Source organism: Mugil cephalus, chromosome 11, assembly GCF_022458985.1.
Source record: "Mugil cephalus isolate CIBA_MC_2020 chromosome 11, CIBA_Mcephalus_1.1, whole genome shotgun sequence".
NCBI classification, from domain to species: domain Eukaryota; kingdom Metazoa; phylum Chordata; class Actinopteri; order Mugiliformes; family Mugilidae; genus Mugil; species Mugil cephalus.
This window is the reverse complement of record NC_061780.1, coordinates 7,523,706-7,543,275: the sequence shown is the minus strand read 5'-3', so window position 1 is coordinate 7,543,275 and position 19,570 is coordinate 7,523,706. Positions and strand designations below refer to the sequence as shown.

Sequence of the window (19,570 nt, the reverse complement as noted above, 5' to 3'; positions counted from 1 at the left end):
ATTTCTTTGTTTACAAAACACAACACGTTTCTCCATGAAGACTTTTCTCTTAGCCTTTGGGATCCCTACAGTGGTAACTTGTGTGCACATTTTAAATCCCATCACGGCGCCTCTTGGTGAGGTCGAGAAAATCATTCTCAGGTCACGTGTGGTCTTCAAGGTGCACCTCTGAATGAACGCCGAGCCTACAAGCTTTATTAGGTTCCTCGAAGAAGTGAGCTAATGTTCACAAGGGCCTTATTTTCTAGTGATCTAAATACATTTTTACATTTGTTTACCAAATTTTTGTTTACCAAATTAAGGGCAGAGAACCATTGACACAGATTTTCTACAAATTCTAAGAACAAATGGTGGTTTCGGTCATGGCGGTAGCACGCGGTGAAAACGTGTAGTTAGACATTCAAAAGTAGCAGAATCTAAACAGAAAAAATCTAAATGAAAGACTTTTTACGCTGCAGTGTAGGCGCTATTATATTTTAGGAAGTTGTTGATAACATTATACATAATGTTTCAATGCAGTAGTACTTTTACTTAAGCAAAGGAATACTTCTGCCCGATTCACACTAATATAAATAAAACAAATCGGCGACGACGGCAGATGCCAGAAAGATTGGCTCTTCCATCACGCTGTTGTCACACACAACTGTACAGTTCATTCTTTCGCTCCATCCTCCATCAGATCTTGCAGTGTGCACGGAAAGTGATGAGGCTTTGATGCAGAAACCGTCGTCAGAAGACGGTCTGCATGTTCGAGCCGTGTAAACAGACGGGACAGCAGCAGAAATCAGTGGGCGGTGAAGACAGGAAGATGTAACCAGGTAAGGAAATAGTGACACAGAGGATGGGTAGAGTGAGCGAGAAGACGGAGAGAAAGGCACACCTTGAGGAAGTTAACAAAACAAAAGAAGCAGAGCAGCAGCCACATCATACTGGAGGTAAAACCGATTCTTTTTCTCATATTTTACGTTTTATTCCAGTGAACCCTGTTTGTGATATAAAACTTGTGCTGGTGCAGCTGCGTTTAAGGATTTTAAGAATGATCCTGCTTTTTAAAGAGGTGGTTTTTCAGATGTATTAACTACTACTTTCTTTCCAAATGTTTGCCAATAGAATGGGATTTGTGCAATACTTTGTGGCTGTCCTGATGGTACTTGCACAGCAGGCGCTCACCTACCCTGTGGTAAATAGCCTTCCTCAGTTTATCCACCTTCGTTATTGAATAATTTCTTGACAAATCAATGTGTCGAGTGTGAAAAATGCATCACATGTATGAGCGCAACCTGTGTGTTGATAAAGTGGTTTAAACCTTCTTGTCCAACTATGTTAACAGAGTGAGAGGACGGACGAGAGTGAATGGTGTAGTGCAGGTAAGAGGTTCTTGATCTTCTGTGAAGTTTCCTCATTTTTCAACAGTTTTTTAGGGTTCTTCTTCACTTTTACTCATTATTATTAATGAATGAGTCAGCAGTGATTAAGTGCTGGAAATCACTATGAGCCAGAGAGACACTTAGTGTCTATCTTTCTCACAGACTGTTTTTTCTTTTCTGTACTGATGAAAAATGACGCATACTGTGCATAGAGCCTGTGGCGTACGACCACATCCTTCATTAATATGCACTCGACTGCAGTCTCTTTGCTCTTGCTGTCATCCGGTTGTTCTCATTTGCTCCTTTCTGTTCTGTCAGGTGAGTACAGGCTGTCTCGCTCAAAGTGTGAACCATGTCCTGCAAATCAATACACAACTAAGAGGAACTTGGAGACCAGCTGCCATCGCTGCTTTGGCGACTGCAGACCAGGTAAAGAAACTGTGACTCATTCCTGCCTTTAACGGTTTCATCCGTCTCTGTCAGATGATGTGATGATACTGGTGATCTTTGAGTTTCTATAAGAAACCGGAAATCTATTATTAGTTGTCTTTGCATTTCAGAAATGACCCTTTACCTTAAGTCGTCTCTATTTTTCTCAGAATTTAATCTGATAGTGGTTCAGAACTGCACCAGCACCTCCGACCTGAAGTGCATCTGTGCGCCTGGTTTCAATTGCAATGACTTTGTCCCGGTCTCGATGAACTGCAGAGAATGTGAGAAGATCCAGGAGACGACCGGTAAATAGTGACAGGAGCAGTCGCTGTCATTAGACAGGTTTAAACCAGCAGGGGGCCTCATGTCCAACAGAGTGTACTACTACACTACACTGTCAGCCACAAGGAAGTAATTAACAGGTGTCTGATCAATAAAAAAATTAAAATATGCCAAGGCTGTAATCTGTAATCTGGCTCTTAATGAGGTGAACAGTGGGGTAGGAAATACTTATATCTATGGCTTCCAATAGTAATACTAACAGTAGGTTGTAGGTATGTGTCGCAAGTACCTGTCTTGCTGTACACAGCAGATGTGTTATATTGGACATAGATTTATAGTGACCATTAACACACTGTTTAGCCCTCATGTCCAGACTGACTCACTGCTTGGGTGATGTTGATTTCATCACCATGGGGATTATGATCTTGTATTCATTTGTACACTCACAGCAGCATAATCACAGGAAATATGGGGAACGATAAAGGGGGAAATAACATGAGACGTGGCCAAACGCCAACTGGAAAAATTCATGTCCAGAGCCTTTTCCCAGAATAACAGTCACTAAATCTTGAGTTTATGTTGAAACAGCACCAGAAAGGTGGTAATTAAAGTCATTACAACATAACATTATGCTTAATCCCACTAAACGAAACTGAGATTCGGTGCAGGACCATCTTTTCCACTAGTCTACATAATAAAAAAGAGAGCTTTCATGTAAGTTCAAGAAAAAGAATACAAAACTGTCATTTGACTAAGGCATATCTGTGACATTGGTTTGATGTTTGTCTGAAAAAACTGAAAGAGGACCCTGATGTGTTTCTCTTGTTTAGAAGCACCAGAAGTGTTGACTTCAAGCCAAACTAAACAGACGCCTCCCTCAGCTCCCTCAAAACATAGCAGCACTCCCAAACCCTGTCAGTCTCCCAAGTGAGTCACACAATATCTCTGGCTACAGTTTCAAAGATCTCCCAGGCTGGAACTTAAAACTGTTTCAAATGCTTCCTAACTTTCACTGTTTTACATTAAAATGACTTAAGAATTCATAACATAAGTGTTGCAAATTTCCAACATGTCGCCTTTATCTCCCACAGCTGCGACCCTGGGCCTTTCCCAAAGCCATTTAATGGCACGAATCCCAAAACAGGTCAGTATCTAAGAGTGTGTATGTGTTAAAAAAAAAAAAAAATACTGTGTCAGGTGTAGTTAATATTTTCAATTGGCTGGAAATTGTAAAAGAACTGAAATATGTTTAGCCTTGCTACAGTAGGAACAGCACTCCAGTAAAGGCAGTTTTATTCATTTGATCTGCCATCCTCTTTTTCTAGACAATGGTTACTGTGATTGTCTTGGTGTTTTTGGTGTATCTGATATTTTGGAAAAAAAAATCATTGAAGTTGATTGAAGTTGAAAAATCATTGAAGTTGATTTTACTAAAGATTAAAGACAATGATGATCTTTGTTTCGTGTGAACCAGCATCTGCAGAACTGACGATATTGCTACTGTCGTCAGTGTTTTAGCTCCTTGTCTGACATCTGGCTTAATGGTCTCGGGGGCGTGACTCTCTCTGAGGGTGTCTGAGGGTTCATATTGTAGAAAAGTGGGTCATGATGGGGGTAATTTGAGATGCAGCTCTGGGACCATTACATCACTGCTTTGATCGTCTCATTATGACTGAGGTGCTCAGAGCAAGCACCTAACCGCGCAGTCTGCTCCCCAGTGTACCCATATTTACTTGTATGTACATATTTACAGTGAAAACTGAATCGGACACAGCTGAGGCACTTCTCTACCTAAGTACACAAATGCTGGCCGCTGACTATAGACTCAGTGTGTCCCATATCTTCCATAAGATCCCAGATGATTACAGCTGGTGTATGTAACTAAAAAGAGTCGCACACTGAAACTGTCAGCTTGAAGTGGAGCCAAACATGCTGTTCATTGATAAAAGCTTGAGCCTATGAGTCCCATCTTAATCCAGCTGAACATCTATAGCAAGGACCTCACATTTGAGAGAAGGTACTCGCCAGACCTGAGAGAACTGGACTGATCATGAAGAGAAACAAGTAGTCCAGCAGGGCCTCATTAAAACCTTAACAAGGCACTAGATTACAGTGACTTCCTCAAAGGGTTGTCCACAAAATATAATGGTACCAACATTCCTGTCCCTGAAACTTTCTTTTTTTATTTTGAACCAACTGTTTTTGTTGTTGTTCTTTTTTTTTTATATAATACACTATTCTGCAAACGTGGAGCAGCCTTGACTCATTTGTTTTCTCTCCCTTTCTCTCACACACAGACCATACTAGCAGTCAGCTGGCAGCCATCCTGTGTCCGGTGGTTGTCCTGGGATCTGTGGCTCTTGTGATCCTGTTCTGTGGCCGTGGCCCTGGAGATAGAACTTGTTTCAGGCAAAGTAAGATGCCATTTAAATCCAGGAGAGGCTAATTTACTGTTTCTGATGAACTGTCTCTGTGACTGAATCACTTGTGGGAAACAATAAACATTTAACTCAAGAGGTGTGGAAATGACTGGGATTAGAGTTTGTATCTCGAGCTCCGCAGATGTGGTGCGACGGTTTCAGCCGTCTAAATCAGACACAGATGAATGTGTGTGTGTGTGTGTGTCAAATAAGTAGTTTTCTCTTACTCATTACTTAATCTGCTGTTTTTCAGCTATTGCAAAGATATGTCATGAGGTATGTATCTAAGGGACTCTCACGTGTTTACACATATACGGATATTTTTTTTCTTTTGTCTGCTTCACATCGATGGTCATGTTCTTCTTCAGGAAAGACAAGATGCTTCACACAAGACAAAGGAGTCAACTCATCACTTGCCCCGAGACTCATTCAGTGCGAAGCAGCAGTCTTCGTCCCTTTCAGCATCTAATCTGGGTACTGCTTAGTAAAAGCATGCAAAGTATTTGACTCACATTTTAGTGTCATAAAGAAAATAAAAAATGTGAAAGATGCAGCTGTGTTACTGTTATGAGTCTGGGTTGTAGTTAGTTGTTGAGGACAGTGCTGGTTACTTAAAGTATGCTTAATCTTTTCCCCCCCCGTAGGTCCCGTTCATGTACACAATCCAGGCACGGTCATCTTCAGCCTGCTCAATCACTTTACCGGCCAAGTTGGCCCAACGATCGTGGGCGGGAAGACAACGGAGAGAATCAACAGCGAAGAGGAAGACGAGAGAGACTGTCCCGTGTTTCACCCTACATCCCCCCACAGCATTCATCTCTCTGAGGAGGAGAGGAGCGGGGAGATAGACAGCATTTTCTTCCCGTCCCAGGAGCAGGGGAAGGACTGCCATGTGTCGAAGGAGGAGGCGCTATGATGCAGTGACTTGTTGTCACAGTCCTGGCGGCAGATATCCAAACTGTTCATAAGAAATGTTCTCTTAAAGGAAGGACTCATAAAACTATGAAGCCACAGATTTCTGTGGAACAAACTAATCTTTCTCTGGTATCCTGTGAAGAGAGCACAGCTCGCTGCAGTGAAATCATTTCCTGCAGGTTCTGGAAAAAATCTCACTGCACTGCACTGCAACTGGAGGTTGATCTTCTTTGTAAGTTATACTTGTAAATATACTCTTTTTGTCAGCTATTAGTATTAATGTCTTGCATAAGTATTACGCACTTCAAGTAAAATGACATTTTATTTTGAATAAAGAAAGCTAAGTGGAAGAAATGTATGTACGTTTTTACACCACACTCGCCCATGATCATAATTTGAATTTAAAAAGTCTATTTATACAGTATCTACACACAGACGTACATAAACACACGTATCTATATATACACACATATATGTGTGTAAATATATATACACAGTACATATAAATGGATCTAAATATAAAGATTTGAAATATCTTTAACTCTGTGTACCATAGTACATACCTCTACAGCATACTGCAACACTCTCTAACTCAAGTATGTAATGGATACAGTGCCCAGCTCTGTATTTTTAGATTCTTCCATATTGTCACCCAGTGTTTTTATACCCTTTTATCATCGTAACGTCACAGATGTCAAACAGTCTTTGTATCACCTAAGGAAACATCAGTAGTCTTGAACCATGAGTCTTTCATTTTTTCTTCTTCGGTTCCATTCGCCAGCACAGACCTTAGTGGTGTTGAGCTCCACTTGTCATAAATGTCCAAAGCAGCGAGTGATGCTTTGAAGCCGCTGTGCGCCGCCTCCCGTCCCGTCAAGTTTTTTTTCATCCTCGTCTGAATTTGGTCTCTAGTCTTTAATACACAATTCAATCAGTTGGTCACATTTTCCGCAGACTTCCTGGACAGGCTTAGACACGTCCTCATCCTCTGTTTGTGGTACTGGTTTTTCAGCCAAAAAGTAGCCTGCACAGAGGAATTACATAGACACACAAGGTGATGATCACTCGCGTCAATAAAACAAAATCTTCTTGCTGTGCATGAAACGGTAAAAGTGGTATCCTCAGTATTCCCCCTGTGTGCCACTAATCTACTAACCATGATTGGACCTGATCCAGCGCAGAAATGGTTTGACTTTTGTTGCAATGACCAGTGCGATTCCTGCACACAGGAGGGCGATTATCACCAGGAACCACACCGTATCTGTATTAATGTGAAGGAGAGAGACACATGAGAATTTAATCAGCTCTCACTCGGGAGAGAGCTCAAACATTTCTTTGGCACAAAATTAGCGGACTTTACCTTTTATTTGTGGTGTAGCAAACTCAGGTGTTGTCAGGGCTGGAGGGGAGAGATTAGGAAACGTGTTCAGGAAACAACTTTAGATTGTGAGCTCACTCTCAGGAAGCCTGGCTTCATAATCACATACCACAAATAACTTCAGTGGGCCACATTCTCCACAGATAGCAGATAGCAGAGTGAACAAACAGTTGGTGGGTGATGTCAACCCATCCAAAGACTTTATCGACGTTAATACCAGCTCCTTTGTTTACATTATTTATAGTAACTGCATAAACGTGTAAATGCACTCACACCTCCACAGTTACTGTACAGTGCAGTGCCACAGTTACAGTGTTCACTGTATACCTGTTGTGATTTGAGAGAAACTCAGACACAACTGACTAACTTTGGTTAAACGCTGCGATAAACAGCATTTTTATGAAGGCCCCAGAAGACGACCCTGATGAAAAACAAAATCATATTTTGCAAAAATCAACAAGGAGGAAAGAACTGCGCTCAACAAGCCTGACTGACCCTGCCTGCTAGGACTTACATCCATATTGTCAGTGGTTTTCTCATCCACAGTACGCGTTTTACATTCGACACATTTTGAAGAAATGAATCAGTCGATCAGTCACTGATCAGCACCAGAGCTGTCAGGATGCGTTTGGGCTGAGTAGTGAGGTCTTTGTCGGATGTAAACATATTGTCACACATTGATGAGTTCACACTGCAGTATTAAACCACACCGCAACGTTTCCTGAACCTTTAATGAAGTGCTGCCAGAGACTAACCAAAACCATTACCTGCATAGTAAACATCAGAGGAGACTGACAATTGAGGTCATATACACGTTTTTCTCCACAAAGCGATGGCATATTTCATATGTTTTATCGCTGTTTTCGTCACTACATGTCTGGTTTGTCTAAAGTTTTACTGTATCTCCACCAGGAGGTTACTAAACTGCAGTGTGTCTGCGGGCCTTTAGTGTTGGGCACATAAGGGACAGCTAAAAAGAGTGGAGCTAATTCTGGCCAGAGAAGTGACTTGCAGACTGTGAACGCAAAAAAAATGAGCTAAAAGATGCAAAAATGTCGGACAGAGCTGAGGACATCTGTAAATTGCGTATTTTGAGTATGAGTTTAGTGCTGAGAGTACCATGCTCGCTTTTCGCGACCTTTTATAGATCAGATAAGCTACATAGAATCATAGTCATTTTTACAAGGCACAATATGCTATCTTACATCCAGTTCGTATCAGTCAGCATCTTGTCTGAATCTTTGAGCACTACCAGGATAAGCTCTGTTTTACTTTCAGAAATTCTCGTAATCTCTTGTTGACTCATTTAATGTGCAGCAACACAAATCATGCCGTTAACTGTGTAACTTAACACAGGAAATTAGCGTAAAAGCGATTTCTGCCGCGTCAACCCGCATCCAGTTTGGCACCGTGTGAGTAAATGTGGTTATGAGTGATAAAAAGGACCACGTTTGACCACACCCCTGCACAGTGCTGGTTGTGGTGCAACAGATGCCGAACCAGAGACATCAGTGAAACTACGTCAGTTTTTTTTTTTTTTTTTTACGCTAGCCACTGTAGTACTGGTCTTATCTGTTTTCACATATTATATGTTAAATTTATTTTAGCAATGAATTCAGAACGCTGTTTTTTTCCTGTTATTATATGTAAAGTTTAATGCTGCATTCATGTAATGTGATGCTGAAATGCTCATAATATGTATAAGTTCCGTGTCAAAGGAGGCTGAAGGTGCAGAGAGAGCTTACCTGCAGTGGATGGACGGAGGGTGAGTCTGGTGGTGGGTCTGGTAGTGGATCTGGTGGTGGGTCTGGCAGTGGTGGGTATCAAGACACACTGTGTGCAGTCACCATCTTTGCATTTGTAGCCAGCTTTACATGTGCACACGGTGTTTTGGACGGCGCTACAGTTGGACTTCACCAGCATGTTGTCTGGGGAGGAAATAAACCATCACCGTTAATTAAAAGATAACGTAAAGAAAGAGTATGACTTATGTGTGTACGTGTGTGACAAACACACATACGCACAAAGCCTATCTTTAAGACATGTCATGAATCAGTAAATGTGAATTGACTCACAAACTGGGCATGGCAGGTAAAGATTCTGGTTTTAAGTCATAAGATGGTTATATTATCACTTCTGATACCACTTCTTTGGAGACACATGCGGCTGTTATTTCTCACTGAAAGCAGTATTTCACTTTGATGAAGCAATTTCTTTCTTACTAAATGCTTCAGCAAATTTCCTTTCACAGTCTCACACACAGACAACTACCTGTATGACTTCCACAGAGTCAAAGTCATCACAAAACAGCAGTGTTTGTAACTAACTATGACAATGAAAATCAGAAATAGTGATATTTTTTGCCATTTGAGGGACTGAGCCACACAGAGTCTCTGAAACACATTTTTATGTCCACTGCGGACTTGACCAAAAGTAAAGTGTGACAGAAACATGTTTTATACTGCTGCACTCAAAGAGTGTGTCAAGTTTTTTGTGTAGGCTGAATCCTTTCCACTTAAATTAGTTTCCACAGCCGTTAATTGGCCTGAAGCCTGTGCAAATGTATTATCTGACATTTGGAACGCCTACTATCCTCCACACAGACTTGAGATATTTGATCTTTAAAGAGTTTTTACAGCACCAACTTCAGTTCTATTTTCAGTTTTTGAATGTTTGTACACAGTCATACTTTACAATATTAGATTACAAGTCATTGGTCACAATCTGTGAAGAAAGCTTCTTGGTCCATGCTCAGGTGTCAGAATCTGCTGAAATGCTCATGCACCCAAAGTTCAGACTGACAATAACACACTCTCAGTCTTTTCTCTCATTTACGTTTTCCACAGTGACATTTAAAAATAAGCATAACAGGCTGTTTTTGCTCACCTGTAGCAGAACAGAGACCTGAGTAAGACAATAGGATATGACATTTCTGTCTGCTGCTCTTTCCGATGTTTACCACTTTTCTGTGTTTTTCTTTTTTCCACTGACATAAAGATGGTCTACTTTTTCAACCGCCTCCTGTCTCGGTGGGACGTGCTGCACAAGGTGCTATTTTTATGAACTTGTTCTGAAGAATCCCAACCTATTGACCCTGGGCTGAGCTGGCTCACAGGGGGCTTCTCAGACCCTCCTCTCCGTCTGTCTTTCATCTCTGTCTGACTGTATCCCCCCCCATGATACATGAAATGGGAAATCCCCTCACACATGTAACCTATGGGCACACTTCTCTGAAACGGAGGTGAGTAACAACTGACAGCATGGCTTATTTACAGTGTTCTGTTGTAACTAATTGGTGGGGTCTCTGAGAGACAGTGACTCACATGTCACAGCCAAAAGACAGAGCCACACACAAAATGAGCAAGGAACCACAAGAGAAGGGGGGTGGGAGGGGGGGACTGAAAGCCAGTCCACTTTTCTATTTGCATATTCTCTAAGTGATACAGTCAAATGGTCCCATTTTCACACTGCTGATGTGACTGTAATATAATGTGACACTTGTCAGCACGGGTACCAAAATAAAGGAGGTCTCTTTGATAAGCAATGGAAGTTTCAATCAATGTGTCTCGCAGCCCACCACATACAAATCACACAACACAGTAGTATAATTTCTGTTACTAACACTACTTCTGTTACAAGTTGTCCTTTACACCTTTCATATGTCATATGAACTGTAATTGACACCTCACCCCCCAAAAGCAAAAAGCTGTGAAGTGACTTACCACCGTTGCATTTTTTACAAAACTTGCAGGCCATTTCTGTGTTGAAGGTGTGGGCATACTGGTCATCCTTGCATGGGTTACATGTTATTTCACAAGAGGTTTCTGAGCGCCGGACCATAAATTTACCTAGAGCACACACAGTAAGTTATAACACTATATTAACCATGTAATGTGCGGAGGTAAAAGGAAGTTACTATACCTTGAGTGCACATGTCACAGCAGTATTTGGGTGCCTTAAGTGGCCAGAGATATTGTTTTTCATTGCACTGTAAGGCAGGGACAGAGAAGACCAAGGAGAGACTACACAGTAAAGTAAAAGTTAAATGACAGAGTGACAGCATCTGGAAAGAGGATGAGGAGGGGAAGGATGAGGGGAGAGGAGGAGGAGGAGGAGGAGAAGGCGGACAACAATCAGTTTTTATACGAATGCCAGCAGATACTGAATGAAACAACATGCACCTGGTAAAAATAAATGTCCACAGCGTTAATGGCGAGTGTCGTAACCGAACAGGGTTTATACGCACATTTCACATCTGAATAAAGCAGAATGATGTATAAAATCAGATAATAAGACACTCTACTAGCCTCACTTCAAACTGCAGCTTCCGACTTTCAACATTTAAATATTTAACTCACAGACAAACAACTTTGTAAGAGTCTTTACTTACCGTGGCAGAGCAGGTACGACAAGATGTAACCTGGGACCCTCTGAGTATGAGACTGAACAGGGGACTAGAAGTTAATCAGGGGAATCGTGAAACGTCAGTGATGACTCATTGTGAAAGTCTAACCTTGTCTTTGAAATATCTATGCTCTGCTCTTTCCTCCCGTGTCTGTCTTTTCTTGCGACCCCTCAGCTCTGTGCACAAAAACATGCCATCCACCAGCCTCCACTCTTTTCCATCAGCTCTTTCGTTTCATCCACATTTATGCTGCAAACGGTCTCTCCTTCCCTCTCTCTCATTCTCCCTCCCCCCTGTCTCTGTGTCTTTGTCTTTCTTGAATGATGAGGTCACTTGCTTTGAAATATCACTATTCATTTACTCGTTCTTGTTCCAGAAAACTGTTGACATCAACAATTATTCCAAGAAATGAAGAGAGGTTCTACCAAATGCAAATAATTCCTTCCTAAAGCTCGACATTTGTCATCCTTTACCAGTGTGAAAGTACAAATAACAAGATAAGGGTCTGTCAAAACACCGCCCTCTCATGCGGTGACATGCAACATACTAGGAGACACATGGCATTTCATTTGAAATTCACCAAAGTCACCTAGAAGGAAATTTCTTCAATTACAGCACAATTTGCAGTGTGGGTGTGAGAATTTAATTAGTGCTAACCAAAGAATTTGCATTTATGGGTGAATCTTTCCCGTCCGCCGAATCTTGTGCCTAGTCTTCAATTTGCTGCCATGCTGCGTTAGATTTAAATATGTCAACTTCAGCAACACCAGAGCACAACACGTGACCCGCATCGCTCAAGATTGAGGAAGTGCAGTCTAAAAGGGGCTGCCTCAGTGGACCAGTGCGGCTCTGAGTGAGTACAACAGTCAAACTGGGAACAGAAATGACTAGGCGAGATGTAGCTGGGATCAAAATCACTCTGAACTGACTGAACCTGGTCATGTCTGTGTACAGGTTTCAGTTTTAGTGATGCTTGACCGTAAGGATTGGTGTGTTTGAGCAGAACTTCAGAGTAACCTTTGCCAGGAACATGTTGACATAACTGAGATGAGGTAAACAGATAAACAAAAGCAGCATTTTTCGTCGAGGCGCATATCTGTAGTCAGATTCGGGGGCTTAAGTCTGCATGGCTGACCCGAAAGAGTGTGTGTATTTACACTCGCACGTGCGCTTGTTGAAATTGATGTTTAAGTGGACAGTGTGTGGGTGTGACACAGACAAGATGTGAGGTGGGAGGAAGAGGAGGAGAAGAGCACTGGGGACACACTTTTTTTTTCTTTTCTTTTTTTTCACAGAGAACGAAGGATGTGGTTTTTCTGAGGAAGTACTTGTCTTGCTTTGCTGATTGAGCTCTTTCGCTAAGTGTGTGCAAGGTCGCGTGAGGCTACACTCTGCTGGCCTCGTGCATAAAACGCCAGCCATCAAATTTTTGAAAACGATGACGCTCGCACGTACAGTCAGAAAAGTTACAGGAACGCTGTCTAAATACAAAGATGATTTTCATTATAAAGAAAATGATTTTATGTAGTGATGTTCTTCATTTCAACAATAAATCTTAGTGATTTCGAAGTCATGACCTGATAGGCAGCAGAGACCGCTCTTCTCAACTCAGAGGTCACCCAGTGGCTCCCACCGACAACATTCTGTTACCAAACACCACGGGACACCCTCAGAAGACCCACGTCCATTCTCTGATGAGTCACAACTGTGGAGACACAAGGGAGACCTACACAATGTTAGGTTAATTTAGGGAGACGGTCATAATGCTGTGGCTGATTTGTGTCTATTTTATTGAAGAACACTGAGAGCAAAGCAGGGTGTTTACCAGTGTATATACTACTTGTGTTTGTTCGTATTTACACTTAGGATCCTCTTGTGGCCCTGTCCTCCATGCTGACTCAGATTTCAATCAGCATTTAAAAAAAAAAAAAAATGTCCCTGTTTCTTTCTTCTTTCTTAACCTGACAGTGAGTCACATGCAGGCGCGTTCACCTGTCTGAGTTCACCGATCAGACGGGCTTAACAGCTTGTCAGTGCCTTCTTGCCTGCTTTACAATTCCTTGAAATGCGCTGGTGACGAAGCTGTTTCCCGTTTGGGTCCCTCCTCCTCCTTCCCCTCGCCCTTAGCTTAGACTGGGCAACGACGCTGGTGCCGCTCTGTCTCAATTAAAAAGTGTATGTAGGCTACATTATCTGAAATACTGATGTCGATACACGGAGCTGGAGTACGTAAACATCCCTCGCAAATGTCCAGGTAGGTGAAGGCAAAATATCTTTGCATGTCAGCCTGTGGGAAGGATAGATTATATCGGTCTTGGGACTGAGTGGGCGTACTGGCTGTGGTGTGTGCGTTAAACCGAAACCAGCGAGACGCGAGGCAAAAAAAAAATGAAAAATCATGAGTACATTTAGTACAAAAATGCGTCAACGTTGGGTGTAAGTAAACATGTACGTTTGAGTTGTTTAAAAAGTTGTGTCAACGTTTGATTGTTATCTGTTAGTCTGTTTGTGACGCGGGGAAGTGGAGGGGAGTCGCTGGCCAACAAGTGGCGCAGAAATAAAGTGCGACTGGTTTTGCAAATCCACAGTAAAGTCTTCCGTTCGATATGTCTCTACAAACGTTGTTTTCCTCAAAACAACCCCACATTTCTATTATTTTTATTTTATATGCGCCATTACCCCGCTCAGTCAACTAAGTTGCATTAATAATGCGAAATTACGTCAAATAAATAAAACATTCTGCGGTGTATTAACGAATGTCTAATTAATGAATGAATGAACTGCATATCTACCTGGATATTGCTGATAGTTTCGTTTCATCTGCTCAGCTGCTGAGAAATCCACCCCTGAAACTCCAACCCTCTGTGAAATGTAATGATTACTCAGTAAGTCTGTGTTTTCATTTTTACCATTCTTGTTTCTTTTTCTTAAAAAAAAACAAAACAATTAAGTGCTTGTATTACTCTGATTAGTAACTTAAAACTGATCTTCATTTTATTGGATTACCAGACGAAATCTCATTTATGGATGCTCCTATGTCAAGGGTTAACTCTAAACTGTTTAACCCCTAGTCATACATGTGGATAAACATAGTAATGTAATTTGTGTTAACTGACCCTTTATTCTAATCTAGTGAGTCCTTTATTATGAATTCATTGTTGTCTTAGTGAGATAATAACTTGAGAACAGACTTGTTTTTTTGTAGTTCCTCTTCTTGTCCTTCTGATGTAAACATGTAAAATATGACTTAGGAAAAAGAAAAGGTCATGTTGTTACCGAAACTGTTCGTTTTTTTTTTTTTTTGATCCTGGCCTTTTCAGGGCATGTCTGCTCAACTCTACATTCTCACATATGAAACAACACTGATAAAGTGCAGATCTGTGCTTGTCAGCTAAAGGCTTATGGCTTTATTACTCACAAGGCACACTGGACCTCTGCCCCAGATTTTTGTACTTTGATTATTTAAAAAAAAATAGAAAAAAAATCAGAACCAGAAATGTATGCCTAAACCCACTCAGCTGACGTGATGGGGGCGCTTTCCTGCTTTTGTCTGAACTTTTTCTGTAAGTTGCAAAAATATAGACTTCAGTGACTTTTTGTCATTCTGCTGATATGTTGCCAACGCAGCAACAGAGTGGACAGTGTGGGGACTGCAGGGCTGAGACACACTGTTAGTCAGTGGACTTTTGCCAGCGTTTTGCAGCACAAACCAAATGAGTGCTACAGACTATAAATATGAAACAGTCATCAGTGACCTGATGATTATATAGAAGAAAAAGTTTTGAATGTAGCTTTAACCTGTTAGATGCTAACACTTAGCATGCTAAAGTATCCACACGAGCATGTTGTGTAGCAGTGACGTCAAAGAACAGTGTTATTCTGATGTAATGAAATGTAGTGGAGGATTGAGGATTGTGAGGCTGGTGTGACCATAAAAGGTAGAACAAACAGACATGATTGTCCAAACAGAGCTGGACCACTTGTTGGATGCAGGATCCTAACCCTCACTCTTTGCAGTATGCTCAGCTGAATGATAATATACATTGACTGGTTAGAGGTGTTTTAACAGATTATTTGTCTTCCAGATGGATTGAGCTAACCCTATGAGATAATGGAGGGAGTCGGGCACAGACAACGATGGAACAAAAAGGCCCCTGTTGGGACCTTACTGCTCCTCATGGTGAGAAAGCTTTGAAATGCACTGCATGAAGACAGGAATAATGTATCGGGACAACTACTAAAAATCTTTGTAACTTCTTTGTTTCAGTGCATGTTAATTCCTGCCGTTGCATTGGTAAAAAATTGTCCGGTGGGGGACTATCTCACCAAAGACGGAATATGTTGCAATAAATGCCCTCCAGGTAATATCACCACCTGCATATGCCACACAGTAACGAGGTAACTAATGTAAATCAGAAAGTCTTAACTCTATTTCACATGTGATGTTCATGTTTTCAGGTTTTAAGCTTGTAGAAAAGTGTCATGCTCCGGGTCAGAGAAGTAACTGCACTCATTGTCCTGATGGAGAATACATGGACCAGATGAACTTCTACCCCAACTGCCGCCGCTGCAAACGCTGCAACAGTACACAAACTTACATTTTATTATACATTTTATAACTCGGTTTCATAGCTTGGAATCGCCAATGCAGCACCAGGTTACAGTTTCCTCAACTTTTCTCAATTTTTCAACTTTTATACAGAGCCATACGAAGTGACATTCTCGAAATGTGCAATAGACCGAAACACTATTTGCCACTGTAAGACTGGATATTACAAATCCAAAATAGATTCGGAAACGTCGCAGTGTCTCAAATGTACGCCATGTGGCCCTGATGAAAAGGAAACTTCTATGTGTAAGTCTTATGGTCCGCCAATACATTGTGCTGTACAGTCATGTTTTTCCAGTTCAGCCTAATTAGAGACAATCTTGCTGTGCACAGGTACGCCAGAGAACAACACTGTGTGCGGATGCAAAGAGAACTTCCACAGAGTCAACGGCAAGTGCATACCCTGCGACACGTGAGTATACTGCTGTTGCATTTGAACCTTTGTTGTACCTGTTATTGCTATCCTACAGTTTTGGGATGTTTTTTTTTTTTTTTAATTTGGGGAAGTTAGTTTGTGGACTCGAAACCTGTGGCGCAGTTCCGTTTTTGTTCAGAATTTCCACTGGCAACAAAATGGAGAAGTTACAACACACTAAAAGTGTGAAGCCATTTCAACAGCTACTTAACAGTGGCTCATTTCTTGTAATTATAACCTCTGTCTAGTTCACTGAAACATTTGTAGTCCCACAGTCTTTTTAACATTAGAGTCTAACTGTGTTGCTCGAAGTACAAATTGCACCTGGAAACCTCTGAGCTCTTGTCACGTATTAATTGTTTAGTAAGTGGACATGTACACAGATGCTCTCCACAGATAACAGCAACACTGTGAACTCAATTTAGTTCTCGTTTCCTGCCTACTGGTAGCTCTTAGATGAGGTGTTAATATGAGGATGTTTGAAGCTCGTCTGCTGGTGTTCAAAAGTCTTCTCAGCCTTTGTGTTAATCACTTCCTCTTAAGATATTCTACTTCCTCCTCAATGTTTTGAAACGTCCCCTCTGTTCTCCACAGTTGTACAGCTGAGTGCAAGGAGAAGTGTTTATCAACTCATCCTCCATCTCTGAATACCAAAGGTGCGTATGATCCAGGGCAGATTTCATACATTAGCACTGATTTATGTATCATCAGAATAATAACAAGTTTGCCAAGAGCTTATATTCATATTATAATAAATACATCTGACGACCTCTAGAATAGCTAGACTTAAACTCTGCTCTTCTTGCCTTCTGAAACTCTGAAACACAGTTCCCAACTCAAAGTCTGACCTGAAGATGTACAAATTATCTCAGTGTATTTATAAGTCATGAAAAGGCTAAAAAAAAAGGTGTTGGTGTTGGTTATAGCTGCTGTTGTGGTCTATCAGAAGGCGTTACAAGAAAGAGGCTACTCAGTCCTTTTTTCTGTAGTTTCGGACCTGAAGCAAACACCGGTTTTACCGTTGGCTAACACAGCTAGAAAGCCCATTGTTTCATAATAGGGTTGCAATTGTTTCAACCAAAACTTTTATGATAAATGAAATGGATTCTTTGCTGCTTCCCTAGACCAAGTACATTAATTTGATTAATTACCATTAGGAGTATTTGCAGGAAATTACTGCAAAAAAGTTATAATAAAGTTAAAATAATAATAATAATCCTTTATTTTTGTAACATTTCTTATATTGTGTGCTTTACGTTATTAAATGACTTCAGCGTTGAGATAGACTCTAGTGTGCATAATTCAAATGTGATTTTCTTTGTTAACAGCACATTGTAACATGCTTCTTTCTTCTTTTTTTCTCTCTCCTGTTTGGTTCTTCATGCAGGTCCTGAACACGACAGTGGATTTCTGGTGAATGTCATTGTTGGAGTTGTAGTTGCACTTGTTGCGCTGTTGTTGTTGGGGATTTTCATCACCTACAAGATGACAAAACGCTCTACCAAGAGGAAACTGCTGTCTCTGAATTCTCAGACATCTGATGTTTCCCAGGATTCGTGCAAGGTACCCTGACCTGACCGTCTCACCACTGGTTACTTAGCTCGGCTGGGATTACACCTGCGGTCAATAATATTTGGTCAACTGTTGTTTTATAGCAAATCCTGATTAGCACTGTGGGAGATTCAGAGAAGACCAGTGTGGAGGCTACAGCTCACAGTTCAGTAGTTGAGGTGGAACTGGCCAAACTGCCTGACTGCATCCCACTGGAAATCAAGAGTGAGTGTATAGTAGCAATAAGGGAATAAGCAGTAACGCTCCTCGCCAGAGCTCTATTACCTTCGAGATACAGACAAGCATTGTGCTAACTCTTATCTCTTTCTTTCAACACCCCTCTTGTTTTTCCCTTCTGCAGTTCCAGACTTGATCTACACTGTGCTGGATCAGGTTCCTGTGCTGCAGATGAAGCAGCTGGTGCGTTCTCTTGGTGTTAAGGATACAGAAATCGAACAAGCTGAGATGGACCACCGATCCTGCCGGGAAGCCCACTACCAGATGCTGCGGATGTGGGCTGAGAGAGGCATGCGTGCAGGTGGAGGAGGACAAGGTGGAATGCTGCACCAGCCACTGTTGCAAGAGTTGTTGGACAAACTGAGAGCAATGCACCTGAAGCGGGCGGCCGACGAACTCGAGAATAAGTATGGCGTTCAGTAAATCTGTCTGACAACGCCTGCCAAGTCTAAAACGAAGCTTATGAAACCAAGTACTGTTCGCTTCAGAGACTCCCTCAGGGATGGCTCCAGAATGAACACATGGACATGGTGCTACAACCAAAGGAAGTGTTTTATTTCCTACCCTACTAGCGTGACTGAGCACTCTACCAACAACAAAAACTATGAGCGAATAAGAGCCGTAACCGATAACGAGACTTTGAACTAATGAATTCAGCTCAACCCTCTGTAAATAATAAAAGCATCAATACGGCTTACGGGTATTCTCTTCCTAAGACTGATACCCCTCTCAATAAATATGTATATTTTTATGTTTAGCTATTCTGTCTCTAGATGGTAGATTTATATTTTATCTACAAATGTGAGAATGGTTTTGTATTTTGTAATTTTGTAAAATTCTAGAGTTTTAGAATCTTTATTTTATACTGAATGTATCCATTGTAAAGGGGTAAGTTTTTATACTGTATTGTACTTTTACAAATTGTGTAGAAATTTTATGCAATGTACCAGCTTCATTTCATGTATTTAGACTACTTTAGACTGCTATCTAGACTACCAATAGGGGCCTTTCATAATACATGAGTAATGTGCATAAATAAACTGAGTATTTAATCAGTAGCACAGAGTTAACTAGTAATGTATTAGTAGCTCTAGTTATACCATCTGGTCCACTTTACTGAAAAAGTAAGGGAACAGTTACAGTTACAGGAAGTTTGTTGTTCCCTGTTGCTGTTGACCCACCCACTGCCACTCTTCACAGGCTGTTCACAGCCCCATTAGCATTCTTTTCAACCTCATCACACAAGCATTATTCATTACTGTTGGAGAAAACACGACACGCCTCATCCCAGTCTGTCTCGGCCGAGCAGCTTTCACGATACTAGTCTCGGCCTGCAAGCGCTGATGTTGATCAGTTTCATTCACACAGTCGGAAGAATTCCTGGTGTGCAGTGAATGAGCTGCAGTGAACATGTCAAATGTGCCATGCATTGTGTCTCCTAGACTGATCTCACGAGTTCAGATTAAATGTGTGAAAAAATATTTGACGATGTGATTGTCTGTTTAATTGCACGCAGGCTTCCAGTCTGCATTCCAGCTTTGAGTCTTCAACATAAATCA

General features: G+C 41.3%; 3 protein-coding genes across 11 annotated transcripts; 2 read left to right on the top strand and 1 right to left on the bottom strand.

The window, feature by feature from the left end:
• Window positions 1-127: 127 nt before the first annotated feature.
• Window positions 128-5,766, top strand: si:dkey-260g12.1. 2 transcript variants are annotated; one of them, XM_047598446.1, is made up of 11 exons: window positions 128-935; window positions 1,111-1,180; window positions 1,331-1,367; window positions 1,686-1,796; window positions 1,967-2,104; window positions 2,915-3,008; window positions 3,173-3,225; window positions 4,379-4,495; window positions 4,755-4,777; window positions 4,870-4,975; window positions 5,146-5,766. In XM_047598446.1, the coding sequence occupies exons 2-11, from the start codon at window positions 1,112-1,114 to the stop codon at window positions 5,415-5,417; spliced, it is 1,020 nt and encodes a 339-aa protein (XP_047454402.1). In that variant the 5' UTR covers window positions 128-935; window position 1,111; the 3' UTR covers window positions 5,418-5,766. The 2 variants fall into 2 exon arrangements, with proteins under 2 accessions (XP_047454402.1, XP_047454401.1); XM_047598445.1 differs by having other exon boundaries at window positions 2,912-3,008.
• cd27 (CD27 molecule) lies at window positions 5,720-13,163 on the bottom strand. Of its 4 annotated transcripts, none has more exons than XM_047598449.1 (7): window positions 13,025-13,163; window positions 10,716-12,904; window positions 10,517-10,642; window positions 8,540-8,722; window positions 6,777-6,815; window positions 6,573-6,677; window positions 5,720-6,440 (listed from the first exon to the last, which is right to left on the bottom strand). In XM_047598449.1, exons 2-7 carry the CDS (start codon window positions 10,969-10,971, stop codon window positions 6,325-6,327), a joined length of 825 nt encoding a protein of 274 aa, XP_047454405.1. In that variant the 5' UTR covers window positions 10,972-12,904; window positions 13,025-13,163; the 3' UTR covers window positions 5,720-6,324. The 4 variants fall into 4 exon arrangements, with proteins under 4 accessions (XP_047454405.1, XP_047454406.1, XP_047454407.1 ...); XM_047598450.1 differs by having other exon boundaries at window positions 10,716-12,925; window positions 13,025-13,139; XM_047598451.1 differs by having other exon boundaries at window positions 10,716-10,857; window positions 11,185-13,098.
• On the top strand, window positions 8,333-19,492 carry tnfrsf1a (tumor necrosis factor receptor superfamily, member 1a). 5 transcript variants are annotated; one of them, XM_047598444.1, is made up of 11 exons: window positions 8,333-8,559; window positions 9,792-10,035; window positions 15,285-15,379; window positions 15,467-15,560; window positions 15,658-15,783; window positions 15,902-16,054; window positions 16,142-16,220; window positions 16,818-16,879; window positions 17,611-17,786; window positions 17,879-17,999; window positions 18,136-19,492. In XM_047598444.1, exons 3-11 carry the CDS (start codon window positions 15,311-15,313, stop codon window positions 18,432-18,434), a joined length of 1,179 nt encoding a protein of 392 aa, XP_047454400.1. In that variant the 5' UTR covers window positions 8,333-8,559; window positions 9,792-10,035; window positions 15,285-15,310; the 3' UTR covers window positions 18,435-19,492. The 5 variants fall into 5 exon arrangements, with proteins under 5 accessions (XP_047454400.1, XP_047454399.1, XP_047454396.1 ...); XM_047598440.1 differs by lacking the exons at window positions 8,333-8,559; window positions 9,792-10,035 and adding exons at window positions 13,293-13,453; window positions 14,028-14,084; XM_047598441.1 differs by lacking the exons at window positions 8,333-8,559; window positions 9,792-10,035 and adding exons at window positions 13,494-13,635; window positions 14,028-14,084.
• The last annotated feature ends 78 nt before the right edge of the window (window positions 19,493-19,570 follow it).

Excerpts from the sequence above, each read along its gene's own strand:
- tnfrsf1a (XM_047598444.1), top strand. The coding sequence starts at position 15,311 with ATGGAGGGAGTCGGGCACAGACAACGATGGAACAAAAAGGCCCCTGTT. Across the intron at positions 15,561-15,657 it reads TTGCAATAAATGCCCTCCAG|GTTTTAAGCTTGTAGAAAAG; the intron begins GTAATATCACCA and ends TCATGTTTTCAG. Across the intron at positions 18,000-18,135 it reads CATCCCACTGGAAATCAAGA|TTCCAGACTTGATCTACACT; the intron begins GTGAGTGTATAG and ends TCCCTTCTGCAG.
- cd27 (XM_047598449.1), bottom strand. The coding sequence starts at position 10,971 with ATGTTGTTTCATTCAGTATCTGCTGGCATTCGTATAAAAACTGATTGT. Across the intron at positions 6,816-8,539 it reads CCTCCGTCCATCCACTGCAG|CCCTGACAACACCTGAGTTT; the intron begins GTAAGCTCTCTC and ends TCTCCCCTCCAG. Across the intron at positions 6,441-6,572 it reads CTGGATCAGGTCCAATCATG|GCTACTTTTTGGCTGAAAAA; the intron begins GTTAGTAGATTA and ends TCCTCTGTGCAG.
- si:dkey-260g12.1 (XM_047598445.1), top strand. The coding sequence starts at position 1,112 with ATGGGATTTGTGCAATACTTTGTGGCTGTCCTGATGGTACTTGCACAG. Across the intron at positions 2,105-2,911 it reads GAAGATCCAGGAGACGACCG|AAGCACCAGAAGTGTTGACT; the intron begins GTAAATAGTGAC and ends TCTCTTGTTTAG. Across the intron at positions 3,009-3,172 it reads AAACCCTGTCAGTCTCCCAA|CTGCGACCCTGGGCCTTTCC; the intron begins GTGAGTCACACA and ends TATCTCCCACAG.